This window comes from Lagenorhynchus albirostris, chromosome 4 (assembly GCF_949774975.1).
Source record: "Lagenorhynchus albirostris chromosome 4, mLagAlb1.1, whole genome shotgun sequence".
Classification (NCBI taxonomy): Eukaryota; Metazoa; Chordata; class Mammalia; order Artiodactyla; family Delphinidae; genus Lagenorhynchus; species Lagenorhynchus albirostris.
The window spans coordinates 147231226-147250764 of record NC_083098.1 but is presented as its reverse complement, the minus strand read 5'-3'; the positions used below and the strand labels follow the sequence as shown (position 1 = coordinate 147250764).

General features: G+C 58.4%; 1 protein-coding gene and 1 non-coding gene across 22 annotated transcripts in view; both read left to right on the top strand.

Annotated features, from left to right (window-relative positions):
• NSD2 (nuclear receptor binding SET domain protein 2) overlaps positions 1 to 19457 on the top strand; it is a 76462-nt gene extending 57005 nt beyond the window's left edge. For 4 of the 21 annotated variants that reach the window (XM_060148885.1, XM_060148889.1, XM_060148884.1 and 1 more), the window contains exons 10-21: positions 1794 to 1925; positions 2080 to 2203; positions 2645 to 2845; positions 3622 to 3801; positions 4163 to 4319; positions 4451 to 4656; positions 5601 to 5704; positions 7040 to 7309; positions 8162 to 8278; positions 13671 to 13812; positions 14100 to 14206; positions 14974 to 15927. In XM_060148885.1, the coding sequence (XP_060004868.1) occupies positions 1794 to 1925; positions 2080 to 2203; positions 2645 to 2845; positions 3622 to 3801; positions 4163 to 4319; positions 4451 to 4656; positions 5601 to 5704; positions 7040 to 7309; positions 8162 to 8278; positions 13671 to 13812; positions 14100 to 14206; positions 14974 to 15513 (2280 nt within the window). In that variant the 3' untranslated portion in view covers positions 15514 to 15927. Of the gene's footprint in view, positions 1 to 1069; positions 1926 to 2079; positions 2204 to 2644; positions 3802 to 4162; positions 4320 to 4450; positions 5505 to 5600; positions 5712 to 7039; positions 7310 to 8161; positions 8279 to 13670; positions 13813 to 14099; positions 14207 to 14973; positions 15928 to 15958 lie in introns of those variants that run through there. The other 17 variants (XM_060148888.1, XM_060148890.1, XM_060148891.1 and 14 more) reach the window with 17 other exon arrangements.
• Positions 13438 to 13564, top strand: LOC132520119 (small Cajal body-specific RNA 23). The gene has a single exon (XR_009540483.1). It is a non-coding gene; the product is annotated as a small Cajal body-specific RNA 23 (non-coding RNA).
• Positions 19458 to 19539: the final 82 nt, after the last annotated feature.

Here is a 19539-nt window from a genome sequence, read left to right as displayed (position 1 = left end):
TAAATAAAAGGTGCTGTTCCTTCCTTTGACCCAGGACTGGTCTGTGTTTTCTGTCTTTCTCTCCGTGCATTTTTTCTTTCTCTTTTTTCCTTTTTTTTTTTTCTTTTTTCTTTTTCTTTTTTTTTCTTTTTTTTTTTTTAGCTTTTAAATTTGTTGCAGCCACGTTGAGGGAAGAACCTGGGTTGGTGGGTCGGGCACCGGGCTCTTCCCTGGAGCCCACGTGAAGGCCCTTTCTTTGGGCCTCGGTTCTCAGGCGGCCTAGTGGGACCAAGGCCAGCGGGGCTGCTGCCCTTCCCAGTGCCCGGCTGCCCCAGCACCTGCTACAGACTCGCCTCAGGTGCTCGCCCCCATCTGTGACGCTGCATCTGACGGACACGTTGAATTGGGGTTTGAACTCAGAGCATTCTTCCAGTTTACTGCCTTCTTTCAGGTGTCAGTGTGGAGGGTTAGGAGGTGAGCCGTAGGGGAGGGCTTCACTGGGCAGCCTCGCGGCAGCGGGCTGAGACCTGTGCTTTAGTGCTGTTCACGCTGTCAAGCCTAGGAGAGCATCCAGGCTGGCATGGTGGCCCACACACCCGTCACCCTGCCACCGGTGCCAAGTCAGCCAATACATCCCTCGAAAAAGTCAGCCCACTTTAACACCAGGTTCTGAGTCAGCAAAAACCCCTTTGTTTTATCAGGGCTTTTCCTTCTGCTGCTCCCCGTAATTTCAGGGAGGTGAATCTGGGAACATTTCACTGCTGAGGCTACGGAATTGGGTCAATGGCCTGCTGGGGTTCCTTTTGTTTTTGGTGTTTTTTTTTTTTAAAAAAACAGTGTGGCCCGATTCCATTTCTAGCTTTGTGTTCACCGGCAACCAGCAAGCCTAGATCATACTTACTGGTTGCTGTGATTACTGAGGTGTGCAGGAAATGCAGCTTATACGTTTGCTCTGTTGAAAAATTCAGTTTTCAACATTTATTTGATAAACATCAGATAAATACCAAATGTGTTTTTAGGCTTTAAACAAACCTGAATTTTATATATGAGAAAGTTTTCTGACTAAAGATTTATTGATTTCTATTTAAAGATTTGCTATTGCTGGTCAAGTGAGGGAAAAAGCCGTGTACAGTGATGAGGGGAGGCTGTAGCCCGGCCTCACTCATCGCTGGTAAATGAAGGCGAGACGGACGGAACACGGCCCGTGAGTCACCGCATTTGCTCCGAGTCCCCGTCTCTCCGCCTGTCGCGCGGACTGCCGTGGGCACAGGCGGCAGCGTGTGCCCCCTCCCCACCTGTCCCCGTGGGGGGAGGCGAACGGGCGGGCGGTCAGTTACGGGTGCGATGAGTCTGGAAGACCGGCTCCTGACCTCGGTGAGCACGCGCGTCCCGGGTCGCCGACCGTCTGACCACGGTCGGAGTGACACGATCGCGCCACCAAGGCCTGCACTTGACACAAAAGCATGTTGGAGGTTAACTTGTTTCCCTTCCCTTAAGGTAGTTGAACCTTTAGCAGATCGGGTAAGAAAAGCCAAGATTCTGGGTCCCCAAGCCTGTCTTAGGTCACCTACTAGACCAAATTGGGTTTTCATAAAAGTTACTTCACTTTTAAGGAATGGGGAGAGGCTGTTAAGCCTTGTGCCCCTTGCGCACATTGTGTACCAAAAATCAAGCGGGTTGGAGCCCGTTTCCGAATTTGTACACAGCTTATCGGCAAGTGTGTTGTCACGGACACCAGTGGTGGCCGCGTATGAGGGGAGCTGGCGGGGCTGCTGGCGGCCACTGTGAACTGTCGTCCGCCTCTTTCCTCCCAGGTCTCGGATGGCCCCGGAGACGAGCCCCCGGAGTCCCCAGACGAGAGTGCGGACGAAACCCAGACCGAAGTGTCCGTCTCGTCTAAAAGGTCTGAACGAGGAGTGACCGCCAAGAAGGAGCACGTGTGTCAGGTGAGGGGCGGGCGGCCTCTGAGCAGCCGGTCGGGGAGCCCGGCCTCGTCGGCCCTCCTCCCCCCCCTCAGCCGGGGCCCCAGAGCCCTGGGGGTCGGGGGATCGTGTGGAGTTTTGTTTCTCACACCTGGTCTCGCACCCCTGTCGCCTGCAGCTGTGCGAGAAGCCAGGCAGCCTGGTGCTGTGCGAGGGCCCCTGCTGCGGCGCCTTCCACCTGGCCTGCCTGGGCCTCTCCCGGAGGCCGGAGGGGAGGTTCACGTGCAGCGAGTGCACCTCAGGTACGTCCCGCCCCGCCCCGTCCCGCCCCGCCCCGTCCCTCCGTGCCCCGCCCCGCCCCGCCGTGTGCTCCGGCTCTCGGCTGAGGTCACTGTCCACCTCCCGTCCCCTGGCCGGACTCTTCACAACTGGTGCCGTGTCGGGAGGACACCCGGAGCCTTCCCGGGAGCCCCCGGGGCCGGCCGTGGGGCACCTCTGCAGTTGGTCTGCTGCCCTCGGAGGGAGGGTGGGAGCCTTTCTTGGGAGGAGCCCCTTCCCCAGAGCTCCTCGCTCGTTTGAGGACGCGCCCCGCCTGGGCCGCCTGGTCAGACGAGCCTGTCCCTGCGGCAGAGCCGGGGCTCAGATCCCGGCGGGGTTGAAGGAGGAGCCGGTGCTCCAGCCACGAGGAGCTGCAGCTCAGGTCCTGTTCTGTGCCCCTCTCTCCGCCCCTCCGACCCCGTCAGGGATTCACTCGTGTTTCGTGTGTAAGGAGAGCAAGACCGACGTCAAGCGCTGCGTCGTGTCACAGTGTGGGAAGTTCTACCACGAGGCCTGCGTGCGCAAGTTCCCGCTGACGGTGTTCGAGAGCCGGGGCTTCCGCTGCCCTCTGCACAGCTGCCTGAGCTGCCATGCTTCCAACCCCTCGAACCCAAGGCCGTCGAAAGGTACAGACACGAGCGAGAGCCTCCGTGCCGGTTTGACACGGTCCTAGGCGCGTAGAGGGCAGGCAGGGGCTGTCAGGCTTGTCCCCCCGGATGTGGATTTGGAGGAACCGTTGGTGGTTCTCCTGTCACTGACTCCGCACGGGGTGGGGTTAGGGTCTTTCTTGATAGTCTCCTTCCTTCCTGCCCTAAGTGTCGTCTTAAAGATCCCTGGCTTTAGGAGCGGGAGGCCTTTGAGCCATTTTGATGGATTCTGTTTGTTCTGGCTTTAATGGTCCTTCACGTGCGAGAAAAATATTTTAAAATCCAGTCACGTCTACGTTATGTCACGTTAGGTCTGTGGGATTGGGGGTGGCGGGTTACCTCTGCTTCCTGACGCCAGCGGTTCTCAGCCGGTCCTCCAGGGGACACACGGCCGTGTCTGGAGATGCTGCGGGGTATCTGCTGGCGCCCAGCGGGTAGAGGCCGGGGTGCTGCTAAACACCGTCCCATGCACAGGACGGCCCCGCGGGCCCCCGAGAAACCCTGGTTGACCTCATTTTAGAAAACAGTGTTTTAAATGCCTAACGGTTTTCTGACATCGTTTAGAAGCACCGTCGCCTTAAGGAAATGTGTTTTCATGACGTCTAATAAATATCCTTACCCTCCCACTCTAGTTATTTTGTTCATCAACTGCTTCCAGTTGTATTTCCGCAGCAGCCCTGCACACCTGTGGAGGCTTGGTTCCTTGGGGTGCTCTGCTCAGTGCCTTGGGCTCTGGGGTGTCTCCCCTTCTCCAGGTAAAATGATGCGGTGTGTCCGATGCCCGGTCGCCTACCATGGTGGGGACGCGTGTCTGGCGGCGGGATGCTCGGTGATCGCGTCCAACAGCGTCATCTGCACGAACCACTTCACTGCCCGGAAGGGCAAGAGGCATCACGCCCATGTCAACGTGAGCTGGTGCTTCGTGTGCTCCAAAGGTGAGGAGCCCCCTGCGGCCGGCCCTGCGCTCCCATCGGGTCCATCTGGACGGTCAGGGCGCTGCTCCTTCTGGCTCCCAGGGCCGAGGGTGGGCCCGGCTGCAGTGCCTTTCGGGCCTTGGCTCTCCACCCTCCTGCCGCCGCCGCGTGCTTGCACATGTAGAGTCGCATACGTGGGAGCTCTGAGTTAACTGTGACCGTTTCACAGGCTTGTGGGACATCGTTAGTGGTGAAAACAAAACGTGCTTTGTGTTAACGTGCAGGTGACTCTTTAAGCTACTGTCTGAGGGTCAGAGGGTAAGAGCTGTAGACTGGGAAGGCCGCGGGGCTGAGCCGGGGCTAAATGGCGCCCTCTGTGCAGGGGGAAGCCTGCTGTGCTGCGAGTCCTGCCCGGCGGCCTTCCACCCCGACTGCCTGAACATCGAGATGCCCGACGGCAGCTGGTTCTGCAACGACTGCAGGGCCGGGAAGAAGCTGCACTTCCAGGACATCATCTGGGTGAAGCTGGGGAACTACAGGTGTGGGAGGAGGCGCCTGCCCCTCTTTCCTTGTTCAAATGTCTTCTTTTACTTTACAGAACTTAACGCATTGAAATTACTGTCACTCTCTCTGAAGAGTCTGTGAATCCTGTTTTTAATATTTATAATAGATGGTGGCCGGCAGAAGTTTGCCATCCCAAAAATGTTCCCCCAAATATTCAGAAAATGAAGCACGAGATTGGAGAATTCCCTGTGTTTTTCTTTGGGTCTAAAGATTATTACTGGACGCATCAGGCGCGAGTGTTCCCGTACATGGAGGGGGACCGGGGCAGCCGCTACCAGGGGGTCAGCGGGATCGGAAGAGTCTTCAAAAACGGTACGGAGGCTGGTTCCCAGGTGGTCGGAGACAGCGCGCTCGGGTGCCCTTGCCAGTCCTCATTTCTGCTTCCAAATGTTTGACTTCTGTAGAAAACGCTGGACTCAGCATTCCGGCTGTACTTTACGTTAGAAAAAAGTAGGTCTGTAGACTGGTTTGTCGAAGCAGAGGGTAAGAGGTACTGTTTAATGACTTTTCTAACATTGGTCTGTGGTGACTTTCACTAACACGCATTAAAGCTATTTTTAAGAAATTATCTGCGTACTAATTTCCAGGAATCCCTTACCGCTTGCCTTTACGTGAGATGGCGGCGTGCAGGAAACTGGCCTGCGGTCCGGGCCTTGTGCACCGGCTTGCGGGCTCCCTTTGCCCATGAGCAGACACTCAGGTGCCCGGAGGGGCAGGTGTGGGCAGGTCAACAGGACGCCTTGCCCCCAACTCCACAGCCTGGGTGGGGACAGAGAAGACGGCACGCAGGTCTCGCTCGGTTGACCAGAGGGGACGGGACGGGCGGCAAGTGAGGACGGTGGGGAAGTGGGGCCTGTGCCCTCGCCCCCTCCGGGGAGGTGGCCGCGGGCCCTCTGCTCGCCTGGGGCCTCCGCACAGCTGACCCCTCAGCTTTCTCAAGGATTGTTACAAAAGGGAGGTCGCCGGACGTGGACGCGTGTGGGGGCTTAGGGTCGGCTGGCAGGTGCGGAGGGCGGACGCGCCGCGCTCCCTCGCCGAGAGGCCCCACCGAGCTGCCCCCGGGTTCTCTAGCCAGCAGGCGTCCCCGAGCTCCCGTCTGTGTGGATGCCGTGCGGCCCACCTCTGGTCTTAAGGAAACCGCAGACAACACTTAGCAGTGAGATGGAAGTTTAGACTAAACCGTTAAAATGCAGAGCGTAAAGGGCGGATGTGTTGATTTGCTAAAATCTTTCACTCACACATTGTTGACTTTTTAGCACTGCAAGAAGCCGAAGCTCGTTTCCGTGAAATCAAGCTTCAAAGGGAAGCCCGAGAAACGCAGGAGAGCGCGCGCAGGCCCCCACCCTACAAGCACATCAAGGTGACCATCCTGGCGGGGCGGGGGTGGGGGTGAGTCGCTCTCAGGCCCGCGGACTCTTCCTCCCCCGGCTGGGCTCGGCGGCCAGGAGGCTGGCCACAAGCGAGGGTCTGTGCCCAGGACAGCTGCACGAGGCGTCCTAGGCGGGGAGAAGATGCCGTCGCCTCCCGGTGTGTCCTTTGCCACACGGGGGCACGGGGTGTGGGCAGGGGTCTCTGCCCAGGCGGTCTCTGCTTTGCCTCCGGGTGAGGCTCAGCCTGCTGGTCAGCGGGGGCTAGAACTACAGTCCTGGCCAGGCTGCCTGAGGCAGGAGGGGCAGAGGGACAGGCCGACCTCCCAGACCACGTACGCCGTCACCAAGTGCCACAGACAGGCTCAGAGGAGCGGTGGCCCCCCCAGGCCAGTGCGCGGCCGGAGCCCCTGATAGAGCGCCCTTCCGCCTCGGGGTGTGGGGAGCGCAGGAGGGAGGGCAGGGGCCGTGTTCCCCAGTGCGTGGGCCTGGAGCCCCGCAGCCGACCACGCTTGGCAAGCCAGTGCACCCGCACCCTGTTGCCCGGGGCCCCGCGGCCTCTCGACGCGTGCTGGCCAACTTCTGGCAGCTCAGGGGCTCAGTCTTTGCTCCTAAAATCTGGACTGCAGTCAATGTCTGTGTGAAGGAAGCATTCCCTCTACTAATGTGTGTTTAGTCTTGTCTTTGGGATGAGTTCCCAGCCATGCAATTACTGGGTCAGAGAGCATGAAACTGGGACTCCTGAGGCCTATTCCGGATTTTCCCCCAACGCGCTGGCATCACTGCAGTCTCTCCCCCAGGGGGGAAGAGGGCGTCTCTCACCACGGTTTCCCCGGAGCTGCTCATCTCTGCTTTAGTTTCTTTTCAATTCTCGCTGCTGCTTTATCGTTTGCTCTGGTTTCTTAACAAGGAGCTGTGCGTTGACGAGGGCGGGGCCGCCGTGTGGCCGCCTCCTTGGGCGCCTCTGTGCGCTGGGTGAGGGGGTCTGCGAGGGGATCAGGTCTCGTGGTGTTGGCTGGGTGCCCCGCATCACTGAGCGGTCCCACGCGGTTCTCTCTCTTCCGACCACGGCCTGGCTCTCGGATGAACGAAGAACACAGTGCTAAGATGAGCCAGCACGGGGTGTTGGGGGGACTGCCCTGCAGCCCACCTCGCGAAGCTCCCAGGGCAGGGCTGGGCCCGCCTCCGCCTGCCTCCCGGCCGCCTCCCCACTTGGCCTGAGTCTGAAAGGCCGCCGGGAGGCTTGGGTGGGTGGGGCAGGTGCGGCAGCCGGGACTCTGGAAGCACTCGGGGGGCGAGTGGGCTGAGGCGCCGGCTCTCGCCTGCAGGTGAACAAGCCTTACGGGAAAGTGCAGATCCACACGGCGGACATCTCCGAGATCCCCAAGTGCAACTGCAAGCCCACCGACGAGAACCCCTGCGGCTCCGACTCGGAGTGTCTGAACCGCATGCTGATGTTCGAGTGCCACCCGCAGGTGTGCCCCGCGGGCGAGTCCTGCCAGAACCAGTGCTTCACCAAGCGCCAGTACCCCGAGACCAAGATCATCAAGACGGACGGCAAAGGCTGGGGCCTGGTGGCCAAGAGGGACATCAGGAAGGTGTGTGTGCGCGCGCGTGTCCGTCCCCAGGGCTCGCTCGCCGCTTCCTCGGACTTGGCTTTGCCCGTGGTGCTCTTGCACTCATGTGAGGACAGTTTTTCGAAAACGGTTTTTGAGTTGTTACAACTGAGGATTGTAAAACATTCCATGAAAGATATCTATCAGAGTGAAACCCTTAAATTCCTTGAAACGTGCCCTCAGTCAGAACTCTGACGGCTGCCGTGGGGAAGGGAAAGGTTTGCTTAGAAGGGCAGCCAGGAGGGTCGCCAAGCAGAGCGTCGTGGACGCAGCTCCCGTGGGGGCCGTCCTGGGACAGTGTGGGACCAGGTTGTCGGAAGGTGACAGGGACCACGCACAGCCTGTCTCCGCTTGCGGGCTGGATGGCAGGATGCGTGCTTGTTGCAGCGAGCGAGCGCGGCAGCCTCAGACCCGGGACTGCGCTCGGCTGATCCCAGCAGCCCTGTTCCTGCACCTGCCTTGCCGGCTGGTTCATCCAGGCTCCGGCAGGAGAGCTTGTGGGAGTGTTTCCACGCCTGCTCTGTCTCTGCTGGGGAGGTCGAGCGGTGAGGGCGGCTTCTGTGGGAGCTGGGGGCTGACGGTTACAAGCGCCCCCAAGACACAGGAGTGCTGGGAAGCAAGGGTTAGCGTGTTGCTGCTTCCAGAAGAAGGCTCAGGTACAGGCTTCAGTGACAGCCTCCACGAGACAGGCGTAGAATTGCCCGACTTGGCCGTAACGTCCAGGGACCTGGCGAGCCCCCTGCCCGACGCCTGCTCCTGGCGTGGGCTCTGGGCCCCAGTGCTGAGGCGCGGCCGGGCCGTTGGTCATCAGCAGCGCACTCTTCTGGTTTCCAGGGAGAGTTTGTGAATGAGTACGTGGGGGAGCTCATCGACGAGGAGGAGTGCATGGCAAGGATCCGACGCGCACACGAGAACGACATCACCCACTTCTACATGCTCACCATAGACAAGGTAACGCGCTGCGTCCTCAGGGCCCGTGTCTGTTGCTCACCATAGACAAGGTAACGCGCTGCGTCCTCAGGGCCCGTGTCTGTCCGCACGGGGCTTCCTGCGGCGTCGGACTGCACACCAGGTGACGCTGTCACGTCGTCTGCGTAGGTGTGTTTCAGGCACCTGTGCTTGTCTCCTTAAGCGCAGTGTCTTCTGGCCACCGCCTGAGGGCCAGGGTGACCGGCTCTCAAAGTGGGACTTCCTGGAGCGTCACGTGTCCCTCTGATGCGTAACGGGTACACTGAACAGTCTTTCCCAGGGTCAGAGAAGAGCATGGTTAGGGGAATTGCACATCCTTCCAGGTACATAGTGGTCTTCTGGGCTGCTTGTTAGGTGTCTGAAGCCCAGGTTTGTGAACATTTGTCAGCGTTCTCAGCAGGTGGGTAAGACGATTTGTCAGCACGTGCGGGTGGAGAAGAACGGGCACGTCCGGGACACTGGGTGCCCAGCTGACAGGCCCCTTCTGGTCGCTCCAAGGAGACACAACCCCAGGAGGTGGCGAGTTTATGTACCCTCTGCCATCCGCCCTCATTTTTGGGTGGTGGCGGTGAGGGGGTTATTTGATTAGCAGTGGGAACCCTAGGCCTATGCCTTCCTGTGTTTAGGCGTCTAAGTTTGAACTACTTACATGTTGTGGAAAATGCCAGGTTGTCACTTAACATACAAATTAGTCCTTGAAATGATGATTCACCGAGGGCACCTGGCTGAAGCCGAGATAAATTCCACGACGCATGAGACGTTGAAACAATGCATCCCTCATCCATTTCCTGCAAGAGTAAAAGAAGCCGCACCTCCCTACACGGTACAAGCGCAACAGAGCAGGACCTCCGCGAGCAGACCTCACATAAAAGGCTCAGCGTCGGTGAGAATCTGAGGGGTGAGATTAAATCTGAAAGAAAGGATTAAATCAACACGTTACAGATGGTTAAAGCCATAAAAGGAGGTTTAGAGACACGGGAACAAGATACTGAGGGATGAATCAGGCAGATGTGAACCAACAGTTAAAACTGGGAGTTAACATATAGTCATTGAAAGTAACCCAGTGGACGGGTTAAGAAAAGTTAGACCGCAGCAGGGAAGTGACTGCAGCAGAAGGAGCTTCTGCGAATCCGTCTGGACGCGCGGCACGGGAACATGGAGCGATGAGGCTGGAGAGAGAGGCCGAGAGACGGGAAGACAGACGCTCAGTAGATGTTCCAGAAGGAAGACGGAAGGGAGACCTGGGGGAGAGGCGGGACGGAGAAAGAATTTATGGAACCTCTGTGACACGGATCATTCCATGGCTGAAGCTGAACAAGTTTTGGGCAGGACAGATAAAAATAAACCCATACCTAGGCATGCTGTTAGAAATCCATACCTAGGCGTGCTGCTTAAAACAAAACGCCTGTGAGACGCCGCACACCACAAGGATGAAGGGCAACAGAGGGACTCCCCGGGGGCCCAGTGGTTAGGACCCGGCGCCTCCACAGCTGAGGGCCCAGCTTCGATCCCTGGTCGAGGAACTGAGGTCTTACAAGTCGCACAGTGCAGCCAAAACAAAAGAAAAAGACAACCGAGAAAAAAAAGACGGAGCGTGTTCCAGGGAACGACAGTCGGATGGTCAGCCTCCTCCTAGTATGATGGAAACCAGGGACACTTTTACTCCTCAGGGAGAAAACCCCTTGGCCCTGCACCTCGCACCCTCCGGGCCGGGACCAAGCGAGCTGACCATCAGCGTCACGTGGCGGAGGAGATAGTAAAGGAGGTTCTTCAGGGGCTTCAGAAGTTACGTGTGAGGCACGAGAAGGATGGTGGACAAGAGGTGGCACGCGTGCGGGTGTGGCTGTCACAGGTGCCGAGTGCTGGTGAATGCGGGGCAGCGGGGCCGGGATGGCGTCACAGAGGGCGTCAGAAGAGAGGCGAGGCCAGTGGGAGCTGCGTGTTTGCTGTGGATGGAGGGGAGGCTTCACTAACTCGTGCTTTGTCAGGCATACGCAGGAAGTGACTGAATGAGTAGAAATGGAGAGTGTAACTTCCACCTTGTGAGAGAGTGGGAAAGTGCATGAAGAAAAGTGTCCATCAATAGAAAGTGAGGGAGGAGGGAGGAAAAAAGGAGAAAAGATAGTAATCAGAAAACACGAGGTAGGGAGCTCCCTGGCAGTCCCATGGTTAGGACTCAGCTCTCACTGCCCAGGGCCCTGGTTCGATCCCTGGTCGAGAAACTAAGATCCCACAAGGCGCTGCCAAAAAACCCCTTAATCTATAAAAATGAAATTAAAAAATCTATACGTAGGATCTTGGTAGAAGATGGCGGTGCTCAATTCCAAAGCAGCAACAAAAAGATACACCAAGTACATCTTCAGTGAAACTAAGGACCTCGTCACCCACGAGCAGACGGAAGACGCTGTCTGAGAGCAGGGGATTCGGAGGCTGAGGTGCTGCAGAGTTGACGCCTCTAGGCCCCCCCCGGCCCCGAGGTGCCTGCTCCCAGCAGAACTGAGCGGTCCCGACTCGCCTCCTCACTGCTGACAGTCGCACAAGAGGATGAACTAGTAGACGTATATCCAGCGGTCTCAGAAGGGGGCCTCAGAGAAAGAGGGGTGGGTGGGGACCTGTGTGACAGGCCTCGGAAGGACCGTCTTCCAAAGTACGGCAGCTTTCTGTGAGGCAGAGAGGGGGCCTGAGGCTCTAGAGCCTGGGGAGCTGTGGGCCATCAGGTAGCCACAGAGCAGGGAGCCCAGAGACAGGGCACCCGGAATGCAGCCAGCGCTGCTCCAGGAGCCCCAGCACGTTTCGAGAGGATCTGCCAACAAAGAGCAGCAGAACCTCCCTGCGGCTGGGGACACGGCCAGAGCTGGGGACATCGTGCCCCAGCAGTCGGCATGCACTTCTGAAGCACAAAGGGTTAGAGACGGCCACTTAGCAAGCTGAGCTGGACCTCGAACTCGGAGACTGAGAGTGAAACGAGCCGCAGCCAGAGCATCTCTGAAGCTTAAACCCCTGGAGCGGCACCTGAGCAGACGCAGGATGGACACGGCACGGCGGAAAGAGAGGAAGGTTAGAAAGAAAGCGTGGCCGGGGGACAGGCCGCGGAGGGTCTCTCTGCGTGACGGGAGTCTAGGTATTGAAGGAATACCCTGTGTTTCAGGGGCAGTCCATCCAAAGTGGTCGACGTGGTAAATACCTCATTAAAGTTACTGGACATAGCAAGGAACCCTTTGGCCAGCTCGGCCAAAAAACTGAGTTCCTTGTAAGGGGAAGACAGTCAGGCCGTCTCGAGGCTTCTCGTGGCAGAATCCAGCGCCTGAGCACAGAGGAGCACTGATAAGGTTTTCAAGGAAAGAGTGAACTGGAGACTTTCTCTCCAGCCGACTGGTTCTGTAGACGTAGATGTCAGAGTGATAGGTGTGGACACGGGAGCTGAGGGCACCGGTCCTTTGGGGGAAGCTGCTGAAGGATGGGTTCTAGGCGACCCCCGCAAAGCGACTGGTGGTGGTACAGGTATCGGGAACTTGTGCCGAACTGTGACTCCCGACAGCAACAGGGGAGGCCAGAGAGTGAGGTAAACTCACCTCTGATGCTGATGCCTGAGCGTCAGGCTGGTAAGACAAGTAGGAGTAGCTTTCAGCATTTTTAAGTATCAAGGTAAGAATGCCGCGGAAAACTGGGTTGTAAGGATGGAGGTGGGTCAGGGGAGACCACTGCAAGAGGAGGTTGCGGGCGCCGTATGCAGGCAGAGATGCCCTCGATAAAGGACAGCCAGCAGGGAAAATAAAGTTCCCAACATAACAGGAAAATCAGTAATTAAAAAACCCCATTACTTCATAGCAAAAGGCTTAAAACCCAAATAAACAAGCAAATTAGATTGATAGAATTGTGCCCAACATGTGAGTCATATTTGTAAAAGGGAGTTGGATTAACTCATCTATTAAAAGATTTCCAGATTGGTTCATAAAGCGAAGCCTGTTTCTCTGCTGTATCTAAGAAACAGAGGGATCCTGAAAGTTGAAAATAAAATTGTGCACAAAAGTGTGTCAGGTGGAGTCAAATTAAAAAAGAATTGTTCTCAGACAAGGCAAAATTTGGGCCCCAGCGCATTCAGTGAGACAGAGGAAGGCCTTTTACCGTCAAGAGCGCCGCCAGGGACCAGGATACATCCTGCAGGGTGTGCCCCAAATAACAGCGCAGCCACCCCCCAGAGCCACAATTCAGGGAGGCACAGGAGACAGTCAAGTGAGGATCCACGTCTTGGAGCGAGAGGCCCTAGGCAGAGAATCAGCATGGACTTAGCACCAACTACAAAGAGAAGCAGCCGTGCGGAGAGCCCGTGGCCGCAGCAGTGGGACAGCGGAAACGGGAAGCAGCGGCAGGTTCATCAGTAGAGGATGGCCGGGCACCAGCACCCCGGCCGTGAGGAGCCGAGGCAGCTGCTCAGAGCAGGTTCGGCGGTTCCTTTCAGTGAGGCAGGAGCACGCGCTTCTGAGATGTGTCCACCTTCAGAGGAGCAGCTAGCGTCCGGGTGTGAGCGTGTGGCTGAGGCCCCCGCCCGGGGCCGCCCGTCCAGGGCAGGGGGGCCTGGCAGGCGTCTCGATGCCACGCTCCTGGGGTGCCTGTGCACACGTCCTGTCCCCCACTCACAGACCCCGTGTGGCGTTACCTCGTGACCGTGATGCTTTTTGTGGCCTAGTTTTAAGTGCCCTCCCGCCTCCGGTACGTCTTTCTCCTGTCCCTTGCAGTCGCGCAGTTGATGAGAGACCCTTAGGGTGAGGAAGGCGAGGTCACCGCTCCCTGATGCCGGGCGAGTGCATTGTCTGGGTTTTGCCACAGTAGGAGTACATCTCCGTGTACACAGAGGCGCTTGCCTTTCGGGGGGTCGAGTCCCGGGAGCATGAAGGCGGGACCCTCATCGCTTTTGCCCGGGTGCGTCTCAAGACTGCTTCTGCCGCAGGGGTTGGCCCCCCTCCCATCAGCCAGCGTGGCCTCACGGCCTCAGGACGTTCTCCTTGTTTCCTCCACCGCTGGGCTGTCTCGACTTGCTGGCTGGTTTGTGTCGTAAGCGGTCAGTCCTGTCCTCTGTCAGGCTGTTGGTGTCCGGCTCCCTCACTTGCCGTCCGACGTCGGGGAGCTCGGCTCACTGTCCCCCGCTCACCAGCGCTCGGTCCCTCCGTGTGGTGTGACCTGCCTGCCCTCCGTGAGCAAGAGAAACAGGACTGGTTTGGGGGTGTCCCATCTGAGTGGACCTGGGAGACCACGGTTCTCAGTGCAACACCAGGTGTCCAGCACGACGGTGACGATTCCCTTTGAATGAGAACGTGATGGCTGAGAGTTGCCCACGTGTGTAGATGCTGCTTGAAACTTGAGTTGTGCCTTACAGGACCGTATAATCGACGCCGGCCCCAAAGGAAACTACTCCCGGTTCATGAATCACAGCTGCCAGCCCAACTGCGAGACCCTCAAGTGGACAGTGAACGGTGACACGCGCGTGGGCCTGTTTGCCGTGTGTGACATTCCTGCAGGTACCGTGCCTCCGGGGCTCCCCGTGGGGCTCCCAGCCGAGCGGGCAGGTGGAGGGCCCTTGTCCGATGCTGTGTGTGGCCGGACCGCCGGGCTCGGGGAGGGCGGGCGGCTGGCGATTTGGAAGTTGTGTTTTGTTTGGAACGTGCACCTTGCAGCGTGGAATCGAAAGCCGTGCGGGGACAGTACAGGTGCGCTGACAGGCGCAGGGCTCGTAGACCTGATGCAGGCTTCTTGGCAGGGTCGGGAGAAGGGCAGTGTCCCAGTGTGGCTTGTCTCCCTCACCCAGGGACAGAGTTGACCTTCAACTACAACCTCGACTGTCTGGGCAACGAGAAAACAGTCTGTCGGTGCGGGGCCTCCAACTGCAGCGGGTTCCTCGGGGACAGGCCCAAGGTGAGCGGTGGCGGGAGCGGAGTCTGCCGGGCGGGGCGAGGACGGCAGGGGAGGCCAGGCGCCAGACTCGGTGGCTGCCCCTGCAGAGGCCACAGCGTGCTGGGGCTTCACGGCCTGGAGCCGGGAATCCAAAGTGAGAGCCTCCGTACGCGCCTGGCGGCACGTGGCGTTCTGCCTGCGTGTCTGTTTCCGCGTCTCCTTCCCTCTTTCACAAGGACGCCGGTTGGTTGTGCAGGGTTAGGGCCCGCTGCTTTACATCTGCAGCGACCCTACTTCCAAGCAGGGTCACATTTGAGGTTCCAGGAAGGACATGGCTTTGGGGCGGGGTGTGGGGGGGACACGGCTCCACTCAGCACACTTAGCCCCTTCCCTGTGCTGGGTAAAACGCGGGCCTGAAGCCTCTGGACGGCCGCAGGCATCCAGGCCCAGAGGTGAGATGTCCACAGCGGGCCTGCCGCTTCACCTGGCTTTTCTCATCTGTTCTCAAAAGACGCGCCGCGTGGGGAAAGAGCCTGCCCTGGGCCGCATGCCCGCTGAGCGGCGCTGCGGCCGGCGGCCTGTGTTGTTTCCTACAGGCAGTAAATGGGAACAGGTCGGGCCCCTGCATTTTCCCTGTCGGCTGCAGACCCCCACCCTTCTCCTGTGAGACCATCCTCAGGGGTCCCTGGCGCTCCCGACCTTGACCTTGGCCCTGGTGACCCCTCGGGACAGCTGGCCTCAGTGTGCGCAGTTCCCTTGAGTGAACTGCATTTATTTCTTCATTCTAGACCTCAGCATCCCTTTCCTCGGAGGAAAAGGGCAAAAAGACCAAGAAAAAAACCAGGAGGCGTCGAACGAAAGGCGAAGGGAAGAAGCCGTCTGAGGACGAGTGCTTCCGCTGCGGTGACGGCGGGCAGCTGGTGCTGTGCGACCGCAAGTCCTGTACCAAGGCCTACCACCTGCCCTGCCTGGGCCTGGGCAAGCGGCCCTTCGGTGGGTTCCCAGCCCGGGCAGCCGAGGCCAGACCACCCGGCGCAGCCCTTGGGGGCCGGCAGGGGCTGGGGGAAGGTGCCGGGAGGAGCTGCTTGGGAGCGAGGGGCCCCGCACCCCTGGGTCTCAGCTGGGAAGACGGGGAGGGGCTGGGGCTGGGGCTGGGGCTGGAGTCTGCCCTTCAGAGAGATGATGGGCTCTGGCGTGCACAGAGCGGCCATGTCACCTCGGGAGGGAAGCCGAGAGGCCCTCACCCGGAGACAGAAGCGGCAAAGCTAGAAAAGGAGACGTCAAATGTGTTTGACTGTGAAACAAACACTGTGTGTGGCACGAGATGATGCAGCAGGGTCAGCAGGCGGGCGGCAGAGAGGCTCACGGCGGGCGTGCCGGTCTCCCCAGACTGCACTAAGAGCCTTTGCAGGCGGACCCCAGAGAGATCGGGGCCCCCGAAACACTCGGCCCGGCTGCACACCCGTCGCCGGACAGCAGCCGGGGCGGCAGGGCCCCCGGTGCCGCTGGGCCATCTGGGCTCGGAGGTGGGGCCTGCTCGCTGCCCTCCGGCCCCAGGCCTCTGAGCACCAGCTTTAGCTTCTCTTTACCTTTCGACACTTGCCTGGAAAGCGGTGTCTTGGTTTAGTTTGTGTTCATCTGACTAGACTGAGTTTTTTTTGTTTTTTTTTTTTTTAGACTGAGTTTTAAAGTTAGTTTTCAACCATGGAAATGTTACAGTGTTACAAGTTGCCATTCCTCTCTTCTGTCTGGTGATACTTTGTTTCGTTGCAGGGAAGTGGGAATGTCCTTGGCATCACTGTGACGTGTGTGGGAAACCTTCCACTTCATTTTGCCACTTTTGCCCCAATTCGTTTTGCAAGGAACACCAGGACGGGGCAGCCTTCAGCTCCACCCAGGACGGGCGGCCATACTGCGGCGAGCACGACTTGCGGGCAGAGCCGGCCGAGCAGCCCTGCCCGGAACCCAAGTCCAAGGGGAGGAGGAAGAAGAGGAGGTGCTGGCGGAGGGTCACGGAGGGCAAATAGCGCCAGGCCGGGGCGGGGTGAGATCGGGGGCCCCGCGTGGCAGGCCCGCCCTGTGCGCAGAGGGCCGGAGGACGCCGCCCGCAGCCCCCGGGACGCACGCACAGGCCTCCTCGGGAGGGGGCGCCTCCCGTCACTGAGCCATCCCAGCAGCGCCCGCTGCGCCGCACTGACCGTCCAAGCCGCGTGGTTCCGGCCGCGAGGTGCGGACGCCCCAGGACAGACAAGCCTGACTACACAGCATTACAGCTACACTTGAATCTCAGAACGTCAAGGTGCCCTCCCGCTCTACTTTGCTAGGTTAAAGTTACAACGGAAAAGTAATTGGCATACGAAATGCTTTTATCTCCCCTGAGATGTAGAGAGTAGTGTTTTTTCGGAGGATCACTCTTACCTCTTTTAATCTTGACAACGTCACCCAGCCTGCTTCCCCGTTGCCATCACTCAGGAGAGGAGACCAGGGTGGGGCCTGGGCAAGGACTCAAGACCCCGGGTGCCCTGGGAACCATGATTCTGCTCTTATGAGGCAGCTGCATGATTTCTTTTTTGTACTAATGTGAAGTTTTCCTCAGAATGCTTCTTTTCCATCTAGTGGGGAGCCGGCCCCAGGACGGTGGCTAGCGTAGTGTTGCTGTGGGGTCTCCCCCGTCGTGTTTCTCTCCGTGGACTTGAACCGAGCGCTGCTGCCACGTCGGCCTTTAAAGCACAGGCTCACGTGGCGCAGCCTCCCCGGAGGGTCTCATCACTTGGGGGAAGAGTTTGTACGTTTCCTCGGGTGGCTTTTCTTTACCAGTTTCTGGCTTTTATTCTCAATATATTTTTGCTAAACTTGTTTCACAAATTACCACCGACTGAAATGCGTGTTTACTGATGCGTGTGTGACCCGCTGAGCTGTGTGACGCGGCCACTTAGGGAAACGGTTTGTCCGGCGCTCTGCCCGGTGGCGTCTCGGGTGACGGTCGCGCAGCAGGGCACTGCTGGGTGCCCCTCCCACACACACCCCGGGACGCGGAGCTCGCGGGGGACGTGTGCGTCCAGGCGCTCCTCCCGGGCTGAGGAAAGAGCGAGTTCAGGCGCATCGTCACCCCAAGTGACTGCACGCGTGCTGTGGGCCTGTTCCCGGGAAGCCTGAGCCGCGCTGGGCAGACGCCCTCGGCCAGGGCCCCTCGGAGGAGCGCTTGTCCTGGGACTCGGGCCGGCCTGCCGGGCGTGGGCACCCAGCCTTGGAACAGCCCGGCCGACACTGTCCCCTGGGAGATTTCCATGGACCGTTAGCCCCACGCAGGGAGAAGCTTCTGCGAAGCACAGCGTTCCCATGGACCCCGGGACGCTGGGAGCGCCCTGCCAGGAGCCCGTGTGCCTGCCTGTCTCCACTCGCGGTGGGAGGGAAGGGGGCGCTCAGCAGCAGGTGCTTTTTTCTAGCCTCCTCTCCTTAAAATAACCTGAGGAGAACATCTCCTCTGCAGAAAAGTTTACACAACTGTTCTTGAAAACTGCCACGGAGGTCCCCTGTTGGTCTCTCTTACCGTTTTCGCCTCGGAGAATTGCAGGATATACCAACACTTGGACCCAAGTTCACTACTGCTCCGGGGTCCTGCGACGGGAGCTGTGGGGGGAGGGGGCGGTCTCGGCCAGGCCGGGACCCCTGGGGAAGCACCTGCTCCAGGTGCGAGGCGCCCGGGCCTCCCCAGGCACGGACTAGGAGAGTCGGCTGACCGAGGCCGTCCTGCTGGCCCTTCTCTGGTGACCCTGGGGCAAGTGACGTAGGACCAAAGGAAAAACAAGCCGTGTCCTCAGCTGGTGCTTCCACGGGCGGCTCGGTTCTCCGGAAACGCGCCTGCTCGGTGAGACGCAGGGGCCGTGGGGTATTTCAGTTCAGAACTCTTGTTTCTCTCAAACGGTCTTTTAAGAAAATACTGGATTGACGTAGATTCATGCTCCTTAGGCCCTGAACCTGGCGCCTGCGCGCTCCGGGGCTGGGCACGAGGGGCGCCGAGGCCTGGCGCCAGCGCAGCGGCCGCGGGCGCAGCCCCGCCCTTCAGAGCCGGGGGCCTCGGTGTGGGCTGACGTCACTCGCCCTTTCCTGCCGGTGAGGGACTTCTGCCTAAGTCAGAACATCAGAATTGGTTTTGCAGTGCACTTTGGGGAGCAGATTAACTTATTTTTGTATTTGACAGTAGTAAAAATTTTGTGTGATTTTTGAGTCACTTTGATATTACTTCCAAATTCTTTTATAACCTTTCTGAAGGAAATACTGGAAAACTTATTTTAGATATGGTTGCCCTCTTTCCAAAAACTGTTAAACTAATGAGCAAATAACACTAACTCTCAGAATCTCCAGAAAACCAGTTTATGGATCTGAGCACAAGGCATTGCAGGAGCAGTGGGGCTGCAGGGGCCCTCCCGACGGGGCCGAGGCCTTTGCTCCGAGTCTGAGGGGAGCTTGCTTCGGGGGAGTCGGTCTTTCCTGAACGTCAGCTTCAGCCCTTCGTCGTTAATGTGAAGCAGAAACACAATGAAAACCGCCCAAACACCTCAGGATTCCTCAGCATCAGGAGCTGACCAGGACCCCTCGTGTGTCGTGTCGACGCCAGCGCGGGCCTCTGGACACGGGGACGCTTCTCTCCGTTGGGGGTCGTGGGCGCATGTCCAAAGCGGGTGATAAGCTGCGAGCACCACGGGGAGGCCGCCTGGCGCCCCCGCCCGGGTCCCGTCCTCCGAGAATGCTCGGGACCCCCTGCCTCACCCTCAGGTCTGCGCCCCGGCGCCTTCCCAGTGTTTCCCTTGACACATAAACTGCAGTGTGTGCGGCGCCATCTTCTAGAACTGCCGTATGTCCAGGAATAAGAAAAGATAAGCCTGTTTTTACGAAAGGTAACACAGACGACTGTCAGTTGCCGAACTCTCGATCCTGTGAGATGTGGAGCGTTTGATGAGTGAGTAAAGTGCTGTGTCCGCAGGCGTCGTGTCCACCGCACCCTGTTGAGATGTGAAATTAAACAGAAACCTCAACGTGCCTACTGGTGTCTCAGCGTCGCACGGAACGCGGCCAGGCTCCGCCTTTGGGGGGGTGTACCAGGTGCTACCGCCAATTTTGACAGACTTAAAAAACTTGAAATTCACTTCTGGGGGAAGATACTGAAATGTAGATTTGAGAATTGCTGGTTGCGGGGAAATAGGATTTAAGGTCGGAAGTTGTGTTTGGAAGATTGTGTATGAGTATTTTTGTATTAAAAAATTTAAAGGCTTTTTTCTTTATGTGGAATTGCATTTTGAAGTTTGGGTCTCTCTTCCATTCCCCCAGTCCCTTTTCTTTCTTTTTTTTGTGGT